Raw genomic sequence first — 20,340 nt, forward strand, 5'->3', positions numbered from 1 at the left:
CAGAGTAGTCAGATTGTCCCACGCGAGGCTCACAGTCTTGATCCCCATTTTACAGATGAGGGAAGTGAGGCACAGAGAAGTGAAGTGACTTGCCCCACCCAGCTGCGGACAAGCTGCTGCAGAGTCGGAATTCGAACCCATGACCTCTGACTCCCAAGCCCGGCTTCTTTCCACTGAGCCACGCTGCTTCCCTTTCACTCATTCCCTCATTCATTCATTCACTCACTCACTCACTCACACATTCATTCACTCACTCACTCGTTCACTCACTCACACATTCATTCACTCACTCACTCGTTCACTCACTCACACACTCATTCACTCACTCACTCGTTCACTCACTCACACACTCATTCACTCACTCACTCACTCGTTCACTCACTCACACACTCATTCATTCACTCACTCACCCATTCACTCACTCGATCGTATTTATTGAGCGCTTCCTGTGTGCAGAGCACTGTACCAAGCTCTTGCGAAAGTGCAATACAACAATAAAGAGTGAGAGAATTGAGGTAGATACATTGGGGTGCCATGATGAGCCCGTCGTTTAGACTGTGAGCCTGTCATTGGGTAGGGATGGTCTCAATCTGCTGCCGAATTGTACGTTCCCAGCGCTTAGTACAGTGCTCTGCACAGAGTAAGCGCCCAATAAATACTACCGAATGAATGAACGATGCAACGTGACCACTAGGTGATGCTGTAGACCGGCTTTTCGTCACTGAACCCTGGTGGTTCCTGATAGTGCTTATCTAAAAAAAAATAAATCACAGATTTCTTGACAGCAGATAAAAGGAAACAATTACGGAAAGGAGTGACCGAAGAGTCGTTAGAAGTGTAAGCACCCAAAGTAATACGCATATTAAGGAAGGGAGGTAACATAGATGATGTGCGGAGAGATGGAAACATCTGAATCGATCAGTCAGTGGTATTTATTGAGTGCTTACTGTGTGCGGAGCACCGCACTGAGCGCTTGGAAAAGTACAATACAACAATATAACAGACACATTCCCTGCCTACAGCGAGCTTACGGTTTGGAGGAGGAGCTTCCAGTCTAGAGGACTGAATGCCTTGGATAAGCCTTTACTAGAGATGGAAGAAGTAAAGAGCTGCTGAATAGAATAAGGAATGCCACGATGCTCCACAGTAAGATCAACAGATGGAATCTCTCAGCTCCAGTGTGCCAAAATCGTCGTTTACGGAAATGGATGCGGTGCACTTAGCCACAAGACGCACTGTGGCCTAGCTGGAAAGAGCACAGGAATGGTCTGAGCCCAGTGCACCGCGAGGGTCTGGGGGGGGCGACCTTGACTCTGAGTGCAGGCCTCGTCCATCTGGCTAGCTCCTCCCCTCCATACTCCGGCCAGCCAGTCTAATAATAATAATAATGATAATGATGATGTTGGTATTTGTTAAGCGCTTACTATGTGCAGAGCACTCTTCTAAGCGCTGGGGTAGATGCAGGGTAATCAGGTCGTCCCTCGTGAGGCCCACAGCCTTCATCTTCACAGTCTTGATTCTATTTATTGCTATTGTTCTTGTCTGTCCGTCTCCCCCCGATTAGACTGTAAGCCCGTCAAAGGGCAGGGACTGTCTCTGTTACCGATTTGTACATTGCAAGCGCCTAGTACAGTGCTCTGCACATAGTAAGAGCTCAATAAATACTATTGAATGAATGAATCCCCATTTTACAGATGAGGTAACTGAGGCACAGAGAAGTTAAGTGACTTGCCCACAGTCACACAGCTGCCAAGTCTATCACTGGTTCTCCAGGGTCGGGGGCAAATTCCTTGGAAAGCTAACTGATCTGGGTGGCGGTGAAGGTGGTGGTCTGGGTGGTGACCTTCTGCTCGGGATCCAACTCCTCCTGGAGAAGGGGAGAGAGGGGCTTGGGAGGCCAGCCGGGGGTTCTGTGGGGGCACCTCCTCGTCCAGCCTGGAAGATGACGGTTCCCGCTGCGGGGCGGGGTCGTGCGAATTCTCCTCCTCCTCCTCCTCGTCCCCGCACAACCCCGAACACACGACCCGCTTCATCTCCTGCTCATTCACTGGGAGCATCCTCCGCTTTTCTAACTCCTTAGCCACCCGGGTGGCCGCCTTCTGCTCCAACAGGGCCGCCTGCTGCGTTTTGACTTCGTTCTGCAACGAAGCATTTCGGCTCAGAGAAGCAGCGTGGCTCAGTGGAAAGGCTTGGGAGTCAGAGGTCATGGGTTCGAATCCCGGCTCTGCCACTTGCCAGCTGTGTGACTGTGGGCAAGTCACTTAACTTCTCTGTGCCTCAGTTACCTCATCTGTAAAAGGGGGATGAAGACCGTGAGCCTCACGTGGGACAGCCTGATTACCCTGTATCTACCCCAGCGCTTAGAACAATGCTCTGCACATAGTAAGCGCTTAACAAATACCAACATTATTATTATTATCGTTTAAGGCGGCTTGCGAAGCCGTTGCAAAGGAGGCCGAGGAGAACCGTCTTGTCCTGGTCCCGGTGGCGATGAAGAACCGGGAAGGCTGATTGCCTTTCCTCGAGGATCAGGAGATCGTCCCACTGATTCTCTATCCAGCGGCTGTCTCATCTCGGGGTCTTCCATCCCTGATCCGCGAGAAAGGCTATCAGCCCCCCGCTCCCATCCCATCCTTCGCCGTTTATGTCACCCGTCGCCCGGGGACGAGTTCGAGCACCGGCGCGGCGAGAGAGGATCGGGGTCAAAGACTGAATTTATACAAAATGTAACCCGCGCGACGCATTGAACTTCCCTTTCGGGAGGGATACGATTATTTAATTATTTTGGTCGCGGCGAATTGAACTTCCCCTGCGGGAGGAAAACGATTATTTAATTATATTGCAGCTTCCCGACCGGGAGGAATACACTTATGCGTTACTCGCGCGTTGCCAAACACCTAGCTCCCTCCCACGAACGCTTCCCACCCGGGAGGAATCCACTTGTGGGTTACTCACACGGGGAGGAGCCCCTAACCCCCACCCACGAACGCTTCCCACTCGGGAAGAATACATTTAATAACAATAAGAACGACGATGGTGCTTGTTAAGCGCTTACTATGTGCCGAGCACTGTTCTAAGCGCTGGGGTAGATACGAGGTCATCAGGTCGTCCCACGTAGGGCTCACAGACTTAATCCCCATTTTACAGATGAGGTCACTGAGGCACAGAGAAGTGAAGCGACTTGCCCAAAGTCACCCGGCGGACAGGTGGCGGAGCTGGGATTAGAACCCATGACCTTCTGACTCCCAGGCCCGTGCTCTGTCCAGTACAATGCTTAGGTGGGTACAGACCCAAATGCCAAGGCGACGCAGAAGGGAAGAAGAAGGGTGGGGAACTGAGAGATTAGTCAGATTTTTTGTTTCATAACGGTTAGGTTATCCCAGGGGGGTTAGAGAGCCCACTTCAGATGAAAGTGATAACCTGGATTGGTGTCACGCAGCAGGGGTGTATCGAATAGGAGGAGTAGCAGTGGTCCCCACGGAAAAGTCCCCGGACTGGGTCTGTTGACCGTTATCTGGATTCTCTGGATTAAGGCCAAAATCAGTGCCTGGCCCATACTTGTCACGGTACCCTCTGAGAGGTGTGGGTTCCTTCCTCCACTCAAGCACTTGATGGCTTAGGGATGTCCATTTTGGATGGATGAAATTTGTCTATTGAAACACCTGTCAAATTTGGGCCATGCTTGGGGCTCATAACCACTGGGCTCGCATCGCTCCTAAAATTTCAGTCAGTGATTTTTTTCCTGTCCCATTTGAACACATGGACAAGGACATCATTAGACATATCCTTTTTGATTAGAAAGAACGGCGATTCCCACGCAAAAGGACGCATATAAGGAAGTTTCTGCTCAGCACGTTTCTCACGGCTTCTTTCACCTCCTTGTTCCTCAGACTGTAGATGATGGGATTCAACATGGGATTCACCACCCCATAGGACAATCCAATTAATTCATCCAAAGTCTTTGTGTCTTTCGACTTGGGCTTCATGTAGGCGAAAAGAGCAGAACCAAAGAATAAGATCACCACCGTCAAGTGGGCTGAGCAGGTGGAAAAAGCTTTGAACCTCCCCTCTGCAGACTTCATTCTCAGGATGGTGGAGAGGATGAAAACGTAAGAGGTGAAAATTAACAGCACTGGTATGAGCAAAAATATTACACATGCCAACATCATGATTTTTACATTGAGGGAGATGTCAGCGCATACAAGCTTCAGAACTGCCAGGATTTCACATGTAAGATGATCAATGGTGTGATTCCCACAGAAAGGCAAAATCATTACAAGAATAGTTTGTACTAGGGCGTTTAAACAGCCTATAATCCAGGACCAGGATGCCATCTGCACGTATACGACCTTTTTCATGATGATGGGGTATTGCAGGGGACTGTAAATGGCCATGAAGCGGTCATATGCCATCATTGCCAAGAGTATACATTCAGTTGACCCCAAGCCGAGGGATACAAACATCTGTAGTGCACAGCCAATGAATGAAATAGATTTTCTCTTCGATATAAAATTGATCAGCATTTGAGGAATAGAGGTGGATGTATAACAGATGTCCAAGAAAGAGAGGTTTCTGAGAAAGAAGTACATGGGGGTGTGAAGGCGGGAATCCACGATGCTAATGACAAGGAGGAAGCTATTGCCCAGCAGGACTATCAGGTACATTAAAAGGCAAAGCCAACAGACAAACCGCTGAAGGACTGGGAATTGGGAAAAACCCACCAAAAAGAACTCGGCTACGGTGGTGTCATTCATCTCTTCCATCCTCTTCTCTTGGGGTCACCTGCAAAGATTCAGGGAAGGACACAGCTCACATCATTTGGCGTTATTACAGTAATAATGATAAAAAAATAATGATAAAAACTGTGGTATTTGTTAAGTGTTTACTACGTACCAAGCCCTGTACGAGGTAAGCCTTGGGGTGGATACAAGATAATCAGATAGGACAATACCGAATCCCTCAAACTTCAGGGGTCTATTTCCTAAGTGGACTGAAAATACCATGCTCTGCACATAGTAAGAGTTCAATAAATACCATTGAATGCATGACAATCTGGGCTAGCAAGTGCCATCCTGCTAGCTAACAGGAATGGCTCTGTTCTCCCTTTACATTCAGGAGGACAATTTCCTAGAACTAACAAGAACAATGTTGGCATTAACCGAGAGGTGACCAGTGTGAACAATAGGTCTGAAGTCCGAGGAAGGAGTAATGCACCAGGAGAGATGGGAGCACCCTTTCCTCAATGTTTATTTTTTTAATTGTATTTATTAAGCACTTACTATGCACCAGGTCCTGTACAAAGCTCTGAGGTAGATAGAAGCTAATCAGGTGAACACAGTCCCTATGCCACATGAGCCTCACAGTCTTAATCCCCATTTTACAGATGAGGCAACTGAGGCACAGAGAAGTGAAGTGATTTGTCCAAGGTCACACAATAGACCAGTGGTGGAGTCAGGATTAGAACCCAGGTCCTTCTGACAACCAGGACCGAGCTCCATCCATCCACTAGACCATTCTGCTTCACTTACTCTTTGCCTACATCATGTAACTGTTGGTGAAAGTGACCAACTCACCTGTTGCCATTAAAAGCGTGCCTATTGATATGGGTTTGCCTACTTGGAAATATTTTGCTAATGAATGACACAGAATGGACTGGATCAAAAGTATCTACCAACCATCTGTGGCACGCCTCTCATTTCTGTGGGCAGACTTCTGGGCACTCAACTGGCACGACTGGTCAAGACTGGGTTACAGCCCCACTCTCCTCGACTCTCCCCTCTTCAACTCACCCCTCTCCCCTCCCAGCCCCACAGCATTTATGTACATATCTGTAATTATTTATAGTAATTCTGTCTCCCCCTCGCTAGACTGCAAGCTCACTGTGGACAGGGAATATGTCTGTTTACTGGTTTATTGTACTCTCCCAAGTGCTTAGTACAGTATTCTACACACAGTAAACACTCAATAAATACGATTGAATGAATGAATGAATCTCAAATCCACTTGGGGCTGCTTACGCAGACTTCAGTGGAAGTTGAAGAGTGTGCCCGCCCTCACATACAGCACAAGAAAATCATTCCATCCTCGGAAAAGTATGTGTCTGAAGGCGTGGCACCCTTTGGGGGGGGGGCAGGAGGAAATAGGCAAATATTCACTGCCATCAGTACCACTTCTGCTGGTCCTCTCCTCTAGGGGTTAAAGAGCTTCCTTGGGAGGGAGCAGAGAAGGTGGAGGGGCAACCAGTTACCATCTCCATTTAAGAGTCTCCATTTAAAACAGATGCACACTTGGGGAGAAGCCACTAGCCCCACGGCTTGGGGTTGTAAAATGTTCAGGGGAGGGAGATTTTTTTTGTACCTGTTTCAGCCAGGTCAAGGAACCCTGTATTTGGGTTGGGAAGATTTTTTTTTCCTTGGTTCATGAATCTCTCACCAATTTGCAACAGTCTTCTCGCTCATCACTGCCATGAGTGGGAATGGAAAAGGAAAAATTTGGGATCTGAGAGGTCAACTGAGTTCTTCACTGCTCACTTTCCCTTTCACTTGGAAATAATAATCTTGCTGAAATCCCGGCTCGACCACTTGTCAGCTGTGTGACTTTGGGCAAGTCACTTAACTTCTCGGTGCCTCAGTTCCCTCATCTGTAAAATGGGGATTAAGACTGTGAGCCCCACGTGGGACAACCTGATACCCCTGTGTCTACCCCAGCGCTTAGAACAGTGCTCGGCACATAGTAAGCGCTTAACAAATACCAACATTATTAACATTTATGGATAAAATCTGGTAAATGAAAAATAAGGAAGAGTGAAACCTCTGGTCTGTACCAAAATCATGAAGGGTGTAGGCTGGACAACATGGAATTGTCCTTTGCCAAATCCTACCACAGTAGAACTAGGGGCCCTCCACTGAAGCTTGAAGGCAAGAGATTTAAAATAAGCAAAAAGAAACACTTCACACAGAAAGTACAAACCTAAAGAATTTGTTACTCCACGCCCAGGAGGCTTTGTGGGCAGAAATATTCATAAGTTCCAGAAAGATTTGGACATATTTATGGATGAGAGCTCTGTAATGGACCCCTGAGCTGGAAAGCAGAAATATGAGGTAGTACTCCCTAACATTAAAATGATGTCAAGTGGGACAACAATAATAACCCTTAGCCTGTTGACATTCTGATGCTGATGTTGGATGCCGATCCTGAGCTGGATGGATCGCTGGTCCTACCCAGTAATGATATTACTTTATTTCTTCTATGATGCAAACATTGTTAGCACAGTGTCTCTATTGTATCAAACATCTGAAGTCCAGCTACCGGCAACACAAGGAAGCCCAGAGAGCCGAATACTGTACTGTTCGTGGTACCAAAATCAAGAGGTGCCATTTGGATTTTTAAAAAAAGCTTCTTCCTACTGGGACAAAACCTACCCCCTTGCAGTGTGTTTAACTGGTTCTTTTGCCTGGATTTACTTGACCATATATAGGGCTTCTCCTATGGTCTATTCTCCCATCTCCAAAAAGTCTTCCCATCCCCTGGTCCCAAGTCTTGGAAATCTTTAGAATGGGGGACAGGGACTGTGTCCAAACTGATTAACTTCTGTCTATCCTAGCGCTTAGAAAAGTGCTTAACACAAAGTAAATGCTTAACAAATACCACGGTAATAATAACACCCTTAAGGCTGCCGTTGAAATTTCCGCCACCAGTCCCCACCGCCACTCCCATTTACCTCAGGTGTGAGATCCCAGCTTTCTCTTAGGTTCACACCAGGTCACCGCTTAGCTTCTTGTTATTTCGATTGCCTGAACAAATAAAACTGTTTCTAATCCATTTCAAAACGTTTCTTGCTTACTTGAGCCAGCATCACAGCGATTATTCATGCTTCTCCACAGTCACTTTCGCCGGTGTGCTGACGTTGTAGTGTAGCGTAATCGCATCGACTGAAATTAATTTCCAAGATCTCTATTATTAATAATGATTCCTCCTGAGTCATAAATGTGTTTATCCAAGCACAATTTATGAGGCTTGTGCTATTCAGGAATATTGTGAACAGAAAACATATCCTTCCACCCCGAAAAAAGTGATAGAATACTAGGTACAAATAAGATGGAATTTATTTGCAGAGAGTCAAACTACTCCCCTCTCTACCCTAAACACTGACTTTAATCTATGGCCCAAGCAAAGCTCCAAAGGATCCATCAAAGGATCTAGAGGGTAATTTAAATCCTTCACCATTCTTAGGGATCCTTTAATCCCTGAAGCAATTTAAACTCTGAACTGTGCAGAAGTTAAGAACTTTTGGATGCTTCGGGGATAATCTACTGCAGGTATTGTTGTAAATATTGATCGATGCTATGAGCCCCAAGAGGCAGGTAAGAACATAATCATCATCAAGTTCACTGTGGTTTTTCTGGTCCATATCAGGAGGAGGCTGAAATGGGAGTGAAGGCAGGTGAGAAGGTAGTGGAGGTATTACCGTGATACCGGAAATGCTATCGGTTGGGTGAGTGGCTGTCACAGTGTCCTATTAGAAGAGGTGAGAAGCATTGTGACCTAGTGGAAAGAGCATGGGCCTGGGAGTCAGAAGGACCTGAGTTCTAATCCCTGCTCTGCCACTTGTCTGCTGTGTGACCTTGGGCAAGTCACTTCACTTCTCTGTGCCTCAGTTCCCTCATCTGTAAAATGGGGATTAAGACTGTGAACCCCACATGGGACATGGACTGTGTCCCACCTGATTAATTTGTGTACCCCAGCACTAAATAGCTCCTGGCACTTAGTAAGTGATTAATAAATACTATTAAAAAAATGGAAGACATTAAAAATGTGGAAAAAAAATGCCACGTAGGATAAGGCTTTGACAGTCGCGTCATCTTCTAATTCAGAGGACAGGCGTGTGTGAGCCTCAGAGTCTTTGTGAATTGAAATTTTCTCCCTAGGTGCTGTCCCTTCCTACCCCTTCATCCATTTAGACTGTGAGCTATTTATGGGCCGGGACTATACCTGTACATACCTTCTCTGTGATTTCCTTTAAAGACGCTGCTCCAATTCAGGGAACCAAATGACCATTCTTGGGCATCGAGGATCATCTGCAGACATTAGATTTACCAACACCAAACTAGAAAATCCTTGTAGCAGACACCTAAAACCCATGTTCAGTTTGTATGATTTGTAGACTCTAAGTGATGCTAGAAGCCTTTCCAGTCTTTAAGCCTTGGAGTGAAATCTAACATTATCAACATTTGCATCTACTCCAGCGCTTAGTACAGTGCCTGGCATATAATAATAATAATTATAGTATTTGTTAGAAAGCGTATACTATGTGACAGACATCGTACTAAGCGCTGGGGTGGATATAAGCAAATCAGGTAGGACACAGTCCTTGTCCCATGTGGGGCTCACAGTCTCGATCCCCATTTTACAGATGAGGTAACTGAGGCCCAGAGAAGTTAAACGACTTGCCCGAGGTCACAGAGCAGACAAGTGGCGGAGCCGGGATTAGAACCCATGGCATGAAGAAACGACCACATCTCCGTGTCTCCCAACTCTGTCGTACTCTCAGTCAGTCAATCGTATTTACTGAGTGCTTACTGTGTGCTACACAGAGAGGAAGGAAGAAAGGAATTCAAAAATTTAGTCCAGAAGATTCTCACGATTATCCATCAGGCATGTGTTCTGTGTCCTCTCGACTGTATTTCCTCCTCTCCCTGCCTTCTCCTCTGTCATCTATCATGGCTGCTTTAGACTGTAGACTGTAAGATGGACTGTAAGCTCATTACGGTCAGGGAATGTGTCTACTAATTCTGCCCTATACTCTCTCAAGTGCTTAGTACAGTGTTCTGCATGTAGTATTGCGCTTTCCTAACTGCTTAGTACAGTGCTCTGCCTACAGTAAGCATTCAATAAATACAAATGATTAATGTAGTAAGCACTCAAATACCACTGATTGATTTCTGGGGCTAGGGAGCTTAGGGGGGAGTACGCCACATTCTGTCTAATTTCATTTTCAGACAAAGCATGGTTAATCAATCAATCGTATTTATTGAGCACTTACGGTGTGCGGAACACTCTACCAAGCACTTGGAAGAGTACAACACAGCAGTATAACAGAAACATTCCCTGCCCACAACGAGCTTACAGCCTAGAGGGTGAGCACCCTGAGGCCCACCCTCGGTTTACCCTTCCTTCTCTTATCATCGTTGTCCACCCTTTTCTCCCTGTGGCTCCTTGAAGCTTCTGTTCCACTTGACTTTCTTGTGTGCCCTTGAACACTTAACCTCCCTTTGCTGACCCAGTCCCGCCCAAGGAACTATACCTGTCTTGACAGTTTGGGGTTTTTTCATGTTTTACAGCTATTTTTACCGCCAACTGTCCTTCCTATAATAACAGTAATGATAATTGTGGTATCTGTTAAGCATTTACTATATTCCAAGCACTGTACTAAGCACTGGGGTGGATACAAAGCGAATCGGGTTGGACACAGTCCCTGAGGTCACAGGGGGCTCACAGTCTCTAGCCCCATTTTACAGATGAGGTAACTGAGGCCCAGAGAAGTGAAATGACTTGCCCAAGGTCACAGTGCAGACAAATGGCAGAGCGTGGATTAGAACTCATGACCTTCTGACTCCCAGGATCATGCTCTATCCACTATGTCACGCCACAGCCTGCATCTTCCGGGACCACCTAAGGTATGGAATGGGATAGGATCATAGTGGAGCAGGAAGAGGGCAGAGCCATGGCGGTTTCATTGTCTGACTTTCTGCCCCACCCACTTTCCAGGAAATGGATAATGTAATGGCCCGGTATCCACTTTGTCTTGTTGGATCAGGGACAAGCAGGGGCAGTTACATCTAGACTCTGGTGGCTTGTTCAGAGTGGGTTCCTTTCCTCCTCTTAGTCAAAGTGGGTATCATACTAACAGGTTTGGCTAACAAGTCTCCGGGTAAGTCTTTCTGCTAAATAGTCTAAACTTTTAACAAGCCCCTGGGACTGAATCCCACTGTAACCTATGTGTACTTCAATCCCTGGGAGTAATAGACTTTAACTCATAATAATTCCCTCTGCTGCTAGGTTCCCTACTACAGAGCTATTTGTCGTCAGTGCGTTAGTTTGGACTCCTGAGGAAGGGTCATTAACGGAGGTAATGAAGAGAAGGAAATACAAGAAACCTTCTCTTATTCGGGGCTGGATCCAGGAGGAAAGAGTTCAGTTTGGAGCCCCGGGCCCCATGTGACCTGATGACATCATGGGGTGTGCACCATGTGATGTCATCTCATAGCACTGCTCAGGTGGCGAAGCAGGAAGCTCTCTCTGGGGTCACTTATTCCTGTCCTGAGTAGCACCTAGCTGCCTCCTGGGCCATGGGAGGACAGGGTATGTCAGGTTCCAGGTCCTCAACTATGGAGAAATGGAGTTGGTGGTGCCTGAGACCTGGGAGGGCATTCCTCACTCCTCCAAACACAGTGTGATCCAGCTTCCCAGATCAGGCCTTATGGCACCCACCATTTGCTAAATTGAGGGGGAAGGGGCACCAACGAACCTGCTCCCAGAAAGCCCCCTGAAGGCAGCGGGAAGTGGCCTTCAGCCACTGGAATAGATCAGTACCCTCTTCTTCTGAACATGGTTGAATTCTGAGCTGGATAGAGAGGACAGGACAGATTTTAGCGATGTTGCGAAGGTAGAACTGACAGGATTTGGTGACAGCTTATGGGTTGAATGAGAGAGATGGGATGAGGATAATGCTCACCTTATGGGCTCATGAGACAGAATGGATAGTGATGCTGTCTACAGTGACGGGAAAGTCGGGGTGAGGTGGCGCACAGTTTTTGGATGGGAAGATGAGGAGTTCTGTTTTGGTCATGTTGAGTTGGAGGTGTCGGTGGGACATCCAAGTACAGATGTCCTGAAGGCAGGGGGAAGTACAAGACTACAGAGAAGAAGAGAGATCAGGGCTGGAGATGTAGATTTGGGAAGCATCCGCATGTAAATGGTAGTTGCCATGGGAGCAAATGAGTTTTTCAAGGGAATGGGTATAGACAGAGAATAGAAGACCCCAAACTGAACCTTGAGGGACTCCCACAGATAGGGGGTGGGAAGCAGACGAGGAGCCAGTGAAAGAGACTGGCAGTGAGTGGTTAGAGATCTAGGAGAAAATCAGGAGAGGACAGTGTCAGTGAAGCCCAGGTTAGATAATGTTTCCAGGAGAATGGGATGATCCACAGTGTCAAAGGCAGCTGAGAGGTCTAAGACGATCAGGATGGAGTAGAAGCCTTTGGATTTGGCAACTTTGACCTTAGAGAAGGCAATGTCTGTGGAGTAAAGGAGGGGATGGAAGCCAAATTGGAGGAGGTCAAGGAGAGAAATGTAGGAGAGGAAGTGGAGGCAGCAGGTGTAGACAACGCAGTCAAAGAGTTTGGAGAGGAATGGTAGGAAGGAGATGGAGGGATAACTGGTGGGAGGCGCGGGGCCAAGGGAAGAGTTTTTTTAGGTTAGGGGTTGGGTGAGCATGCGTGAAAGCAGTGAGGAAGAAGCCATTGTAGAGTGAACAGTTGAAGATGGTGGTCAGGGAGGGAAGAAGGTAGGGGGCAAGTGCTTTGATAAGGTGTGAAGGAAGAGGGTTGGAGGCACAGGTGAAGGGGGTAGCTTTTGAGAAGAGGCAGGAGCTCTCCTCTTGAGATACTGCTGGGAAAGTTGGGAGAGTCAACAAAGGGGCAGGAGTAGGGAGGGACTAAAGAGGACAGGGGAGGTTTTAGGGAGACTCTGCCCGATGGTTTCATTTTATCAAAAAGTATGTGGTCAGGTCATTAGGGGCAAGAGAGGGTGGGGTGGAGGAGCGGGGCTACAGGGAGCCTGAGGAGGGAATTAAACGTTTGGAACAACTGGTAAGGAGAATGGGAATGGGAGAAAGATTATAAGATTAAGATCTTCAGGATCCCACTCCAGCTGCCCTTCCAATCCCATCCCTTCTCACCTTACAAAGCCACTTATGTTCACTCTTCTTCTATACCTGACCGCCATATTCAAATGCTCACTCAAAGGATTGGTGGTCATGAGTCAGTGTTAGCAATCATACCCACATGCACAGATTAAAATCCCATTTTCTGTAGCATCAACTTCCAATCCAGAAAAACATCTATGTACATAGACTATTTCAAATGGTGCTAAAATATCTCCTAATAACTAGAAAAACAGTGCAATCAATCAGTCAATCAATAGCCTGAGGGTAGCAGCTTGGCTTAATGGATAGAGCATGGGCCTGGAAGTCAGAAGGACCTGGATTCTCATCCTGGCTCCGCCACATGTCTGTTGTGTAACCTTGGGCAAGTCACTTCATATCTCTGGGCCTCAGTTACCTCATCTGTAAAATGGGGAGTAAGAGTGTGAGCCCCATGTGGGACAGGGACTGTGTCCAACTTAACTTGTATCAACCCCAACTCTTAGAACAGTTCTTGGCACACAGTAAGCGCTTAACAAGTACCATAATTATTGCTATTATTAGTAGTAGTTTTTATTAGATGTTTACTCTGTGCAGACCACTGTACTAAGTGTTCGGAAAAGTACAGACAATTAGTAGACGTGTGCACCTCTTTAAATGTCTAACATTACTGGGGAGTATCTTTTTTGTGGTATTACGTTAAGTGCTTACTATGTGCCAGGCACTGTACTAAGCACTGGTGTAGATTCAAGATAACCTGGTTGGACACAGACCCTGCCCACATGGGGCTCCAGTCTAAATTGGAGGGAGGGCAGATATTGAATCCCCATTTAACAGATGAGGAAACTGAGGTAACAGAGAAGTGAAGTGACCTGCCTAAGGTCACACAGCAGGCAAGCAGTGGAGGTGGGATTAGAACCCAGGTCCTCTGACTACCAGGCCCGTGCTTTTTTCACTAGGCCACGCTGCTTCTCAAGCACTTGGGTGACTAGAGCCTCCTATCCTGCAATTAAATGTCCTATTGAGAATGTTAAGTGGAATGTGTTTGCATTACCACAGTCTAGGTGGTATTGGGCTGAGGCCTATAGACCAGCTTGAACCTAGGGCAGGAAAAGTATTTTCCAGCTCCAAAGGCTCTGAAAATGCTGTGTGACTTTTATATTCATTCAATCAGATTCTATGTAATTGGATCTTTGGGACATTTTCCCCAGAGCATCACAAGTTTCTAATTCTGCCTCTTTCAGACACTAAACTTTAAATTGTTTAGAGACTTTACATCTACCCCCAAAGTGATAAAGTATTTAAATGATCTTAAAGCTCCAGTGACTGATCTTTGGAGCTTTTACCTGGAGTGGAGAAAGGAGCAGGTATTTGGGAATAACTATGATTCTTTCCTATGAAATTCTTGTAAGATTTTAGCATTTGGGATTTATGCATTTTCTTTTCCAGGTCTCACATTTTTATTAACCGGCTTGAACAGAAGTGGGAAATTCTCTCAAGTAAGTCTAACTTCAGTGAGTCTAACTCAAATATGTTTAACATTCTTGAATACACTAGAATCCCGAAGGCAAGAATATCAGAATCAACTTCAACCATGGCATTAATAAAACCCAGAGCCATCTCAGAACCTTTGAAATGTATGAAGAACTAAGACTTGTTGACTTAAAAAGTAACTCAGGAAGTTAAAAAGGAGTCACCTAGTATCAACGAGCCAGGAGGAATCAGTCACACAACTGGAAGCGATGTGGTGAATGGAAAATGCCAATTCACTGAATTCTCAACAGAAGTAGAGAAAGAGAAATGAAAGTTAGAGAAGTGTAGAGAATTCTGCAAATGCCATTCGGTGACATGAAATGGCTGGTGAATTTGGGGAAGCTAACACCTGGCTGGAAATAGTAACGGGGGAAGAAATATCATAAGGGAGAAAGTTAGGGCTGTTGGAAAAAGTGTATGATGAAGTGACAGATGATTACAACATTTGAGACAAAGACAAAAATCTTGGAAGAGAACAAAGACGAAAGCTTCAGGTATGAGCTGTGCACATAGAAATATGGTTAAAAGTTTCTTTTTTTACTTACCTTAATAAAGAGTCTGTAATCTGCTGTGAGCTCTCATCAAACCAATCGTGCCTCTTTATCTACATGTAGTACACTAAACAATGGTTGTCTGTGGGAAAAGTTCATTTTTTTCAGTTAATATTTTCAGGTAGGCCACAGAAGTAGACAATTAGGGATTTCTTTCAAAAGTACTCCTAGATGTGGACCACAAAGCATGTGGATGTAGCTTCACCGCCCTCTATTTAGTAAACTGTGAAAATAAGTAGCTGTAATTATGCTATCAATCATTATTTGTTGCATTAATCCCATTCATCATACAGGTTTAGCACAGTGCACTGCACCCAGTAGGAGCTCAGTAAATGTTACTAGTAGGCTACTAATAGGGAAAATGAGCAAGCTGGTCCTGGTTTTCAAACAAGTTATATGAAAGCTCAGGGATCATTGCAATTTTGCACTGTGAAGTCTAAGGTATAAAATTATTAAAATATTTCTCATTAGAACAAAATACAACATTAGAACATTAGTACAAAAGTACTATAACTGAGACAGAATTTTACAGCTGTAATTATAATAGGCAACTTTGAAAGCAGTTTGACATACAGTGAAAATGAAATGGATGATAAATATGTTTTAAATATTAACAGTGGTATGAAAGGGCAGAGCATCCCAAAATGTATTCCTTCCTTTCCTCTCTTACTCAATTTTCCAGCCAAAAAAAGAGGTTTTCTTATTCCTCTACACCATTTGAGGTTCTCTTGGTAAGGATGGTATATTAGTTGAACTGTGCTGTCATTAGTTGAGAGTATATTGGTGTTCTAAGAAGGGAAACAGAAAAATATTTGGGCACAAAATTAATGGCCTGAGTGTCATCTCAATTTAAAAGCAAAAGATAGAGAATTCTTCATTGGTTCAAAGATAACTTTACTGATGGTCAGACCGTATCCATGAGAAGATGTGTTATTGAGAGAAAACTTCTTGCATGCTTGCATACTATGCTGTGACTCTATAAAATGGTGCAACTTTTCTGGCCTCTTGCCATTCAGAGTTGCTGAGCGGAGTTCAAACCCCAACTGTTAAGATGGGACAGGGATGTTCTACCATCAACAGTTGAAGGGCATGGGTGAAAGAGCAGTGGGCGAATGGCCATCCTAAGAAGCATTAAAAGTGACAATTAATGATTGAAGGCCCTCCTTTAGTTCAACCTCATTCACCACTTTAGATCTTCTAATGGCCACCTGACTTCCAGACTCTTCAGGTTTTTTGTTTTGTTTTGTTTTTTATGATATTTGTTAAATGTTTACTGTGTCCCAGGCACTGTACTAAGCACTACGGCAGAGACAAGCTAATCACGTTGGACACAGTCCCTGCCCCACATGGGGCTCACAGTCTTAATCCCCATTTTACAGATGAGATAACTGAGGTGCAGAGAAGTGAAGAGACTTGCCCAAGGTCATACAGCAGACCAGTGGAGGAGCCCGGATTAGAACCCATGACCTTTTTTCTCCCAGGCCTGGGCCACGCTACTTCTCTGTAGGTGGGATCCAATTGTTCATTCCCTTCGTGCCTTTTATCTTCTCACCACTTTGGCACAAGGTTTCCTTCTGGGGTTGTAAGAGAAATATTTGCCGATCCCGAAATAATGAATAGGTTTCATTAATAAGAATTCGGGAGATGATACAATATTCTTATTCAACAAAATAATTATGGAAAAGTCATATGTGAGCTAGCAAAATGAGCTCTGAAGATAGAGCTAGAGCGAAAGTTCCTTGAAGGCAGGGATCACGTCTACTAATTCCGTTGTACTTTCCCAAGTGCGTAGTACAGTGCTCTACGTGCAGGAGGCCCTCAGTAAATATGATTGATTGCAGTGGATGACGTTTGCATTTACTGAAATGAAAACAAGCAAACGTTGTGATCTATGTCCTTCTCTTTCTACAGCCAAAAAAGGAATGAAATGAAAAGAGGAAATCACACCACTTGGACATTCTTTTTTCTTGAGGGCTTTTCTAGCTATCCAAAGCTTGAGATTATTCTCTTTGCATTCAGTCTCGTGATGTACCTGATAACACTCCTGGGCAACACTATTATCATCTCAATCAGTATTCTAGATTTCCACCTTCATACCCCGATGTACTTCTTCCTCAGTAACCTCTCCTTCATGGACATCTGCTACACTTCCTCCTCTATTCCTACCTTGCTGGTGAGCTTACTGGCTGCACACAAAAAAATATTCTCCAATGAATGTGCTGTGCAGATGTATTTCTCTCTGGCCATGGGGTCAACAGAATGTGTTCTTCTGGCTGTCATGGCATATGATAGGTACGTGGCCATATGTAATCCCTTGAGATACCCCATCATCATGAACATGAGGGTTTGTGTCCTGATGGCAACTGGGTCGTGGATAATAGGTTGCTTTACTGCCTTACTGGAAACCACTTCGGCACTGCAGTTACCTCTCTGTGGGAATATCATTGACCACTTCACGTGTGAAATCCTTGCTGTGCTCAAGTTGGCCTGTGTCAGCTCCTTGCTCATGGACATGATTATGCTTGTGACCAGTGCACTTCTCCTTCCAATTCCAATGTTCTTAATTACTGTGTCTTACATCTTCATCCTCACTAGCATCCTAAAAATAAATTCAGCTGAGGGGAGAAACAAAGCTTTTTCCACCTGCGGAGCCCATTTGACAGTGGTGATCTTGTATTATGGAGCTGCACTTTCCATGTACCTGAAGCCCTCATCAGCAAACTCACAAGAAACAGACAAAATCATCTCCTTGCTTTATGGTGTTTTGACCCCTATGCTGAATCCCATCATTTACAGTCTGAGGAATAAGGAAGTCAAAGATGCTGTGAAAAGGACACTCCTGGGCAAAATGATCTGCCTACAGAGAGGGTGAAAACCTTGCTATTGTGCTTCTCTCATTTTTCCCAAAGAGCAAGGAAAGAGCCATGTGTAAAAGTAGTACAGGAAGCATGCTCTCCACTGTAGTATTAAAATGCATGTTCATTAGTAACATTTGGGATTAAAATGCTAAAGGATATGCCCTCAGAGCTGTTAGCAAAAATTGTTCCAGTAAAAGTCATGTTAACAAATGAAATACACTTGCAGAAATACTGTACTTTCAGTATTTGGATAAATATAGAAGAGTCGATTCCCGATGACCCTTATGCTATTCACTTCCTCTCACTCCTCAACACCAGTGATCTCCTGCTCCACCCCACCTCACCCACTCACCGCTTGGACACACCCTCGCCAACTCTCAAAACCCTCTATCCAACCACAACCCCCTCACCTGCTTTCTCTCCCACACACCCACTCCCCCAAATCTGTCCCATTCCCCCACAGAGACCTTCAATTTTTTGACCCCCTCCATTTTGCTGAAGTCACCCTGCTCCATTTGGTCTCCATACCCAAACTGCCTTTGCCTGACATACACGTCAGTGCCCTCAATGCCACCCTCTCTACTGAATTTGACCTCCTTGGTCCCGAGTCCCTCTGCTGATCTCGTACTACTAATCCACAACTCTAGATCACCTCCCCAGTACGCTTCCTCCGCTCCTGTGCTCAAGCCACAGAGTGCTTCTGACAGAAATCCAGCCACCTAGCTGACCTCATCCGTCTTAACTTCATCCTCAATTGCTTTAATTCTGCCCTCTCCTCTGACCAACAGCAGCAGTACTTCTCCATTCTTATTGACTCCCTTTCCCATCGTCCCAGCCACCTATTGCAAACGTTTATGGCTCCCTCCTCAAACTTTCTGTCTCCCTCTCCCCCATATCCTTCCCCTAATGACCTGATCATATACTCTGATAAAATTGAAACCATCAGAGATAATCTCCCCCAAATCCCCCAAACTTCCTTCTAGTCCAGCCCTCCTACGGCTCCCTCTTTGACTCTCCCAATTTTCCAACAGTATCTCAAGAGGATATCTCTCTCCTGATTTCCAAATCTACCCCCTCCACCTGTGCCTCTGACCCCATCCCTTCACACACCTTATCAAAACACTTGCTCCCTCCCTTCTTCCCTCCCTGACCGTCATCTTCAATCATACACTTTCCAATGGCTTCTATCCTACTGCTTTCAAACATGCTCATGTCTCCCCTATCTTAAAAAAAAAAACCATCTCTTGACCCATTATTATTTCCCCTTCTGCCTCCTACCATTCCTCTCCAAACTCCTTGAGCAAATTGTCTACACCCACTCCAATTCTCTTTTTGGTCCCCTCCAATCTGGTTTCTGCCCCTTTCACTCCATAGAAACTGCCCACCAATGACTTTCTTCTTGCCAAATCTGATAGCCTCTACCCCATCCTAATCCTTCTTGACCTCTCAGCTGTAATAATAATAATAATTGTTAAGTGCTTACTATGTGCCAACCACTGTACCACTGGGGCTGGTACAAGATAATTAAGACCCAGATGGGGCTCACGGTCTAAGTAGGAAGGAGAACAGGTATTGAATCACCATTTTGCAGACGAGCTGACTGAGGCAGAGAAGTTAAGTGACTTGCCCAGGGTCACACAGCAGGTACATGGTGGAGCTGGGATTAGAACCCTGGTCCTCTGACTCCCAGACCCATCCTCTTTCCACTAGGACATGTTCCCCCTCTGCCTCCAACACTGTGGACCACTATCTTCTCCTGGAAACATTATCCAACCTTGGCTTGACTGACACTTTTCTCTCCTGGTTCTGCTCCTATCTCTCTGATCGCTCCTCCTCATTCTCCTTTGCAGCCTCCTCCTCTTCCTCCTAGCCTTTAACAGTGGAGGTCCCTCAAGGCTCAGTTCTGAGTCTCTTTTTATTCTCCATCCACACTCACTTCTTTGGAAAATTCATTTACCCTCATGGCTTCAACTACCATCGCTATGCAAATGATCCCCAAATTTATCTCTCCAGCCTTGATCTCTCTCCTTCTCTGCAGTCTTGTATTTCCTTTTGCCTTCAGGATTTTTCTACTTGGATGTCCCAAGGACATCTCAAACATAACATGTCCAAAACAGAAGTCCTCATCTTCCCACTCAAACCCGGTCTGCCCCGTGACATTCCCATCACTGTAGACAGCACCACCATCCTTCCTGTCTCACAAGCCCGTAACTTTGGCATTACTCTTAATCAATCAATCAAGTATATTTATTGAGCACTTACTGTGTGCAGAGCACTGTACTAAGCACTTGAGAGGTTACAATAGAACAGAGTTGGTAGACACGTTTCCTGCCCACAAAGAGCTTCTACTCCCCTCTCTCATTCAACCCATATATTCAATCTTTCAACAGGTCCTGCCGTTCTACCTCACAACATTGCTAAAATCTGTCCTTTCCTCTCCACCCAAATTACCACTTTACTGATCCAAGCACTTACC

The 20,340-nt window shown here is 45.5% G+C and overlaps 2 protein-coding genes across 2 annotated transcripts; one reads left to right on the forward strand and one right to left on the reverse strand.

Annotated features, from left to right (window-relative positions):
• Positions 1–3,332: 3,332 nt before the first annotated feature.
• LOC120637977 (olfactory receptor 13D1) lies at positions 3,333–7,928 on the reverse strand. The gene is made up of 2 exons (XM_039910896.1): positions 7,844–7,928; positions 3,333–4,782 (listed from the first exon to the last, which is right to left on the reverse strand). The coding sequence occupies exon 2, from the start codon at positions 4,761–4,763 to the stop codon at positions 3,795–3,797; it is 969 nt and encodes a 322-aa protein (XP_039766830.1). The 5' UTR covers positions 4,764–4,782; positions 7,844–7,928; the 3' UTR covers positions 3,333–3,794.
• An 8,999-nt stretch (positions 7,929–16,927) lies between these two features.
• Positions 16,928–17,878, forward strand: LOC114807870 (olfactory receptor 2K2-like). Its single transcript, XM_029054626.1, has one exon. It carries the CDS (start codon positions 16,934–16,936, stop codon positions 17,876–17,878), a length of 945 nt encoding a protein of 314 aa, XP_028910459.1. The 5' UTR covers positions 16,928–16,933.
• Positions 17,879–20,340: the final 2,462 nt, after the last annotated feature.

The sequence above is a fragment of the Ornithorhynchus anatinus genome, chromosome X5 (assembly GCF_004115215.2).
Source record: "Ornithorhynchus anatinus isolate Pmale09 chromosome X5, mOrnAna1.pri.v4, whole genome shotgun sequence".
Classification (NCBI taxonomy): Eukaryota; Metazoa; Chordata; class Mammalia; order Monotremata; family Ornithorhynchidae; genus Ornithorhynchus; species Ornithorhynchus anatinus.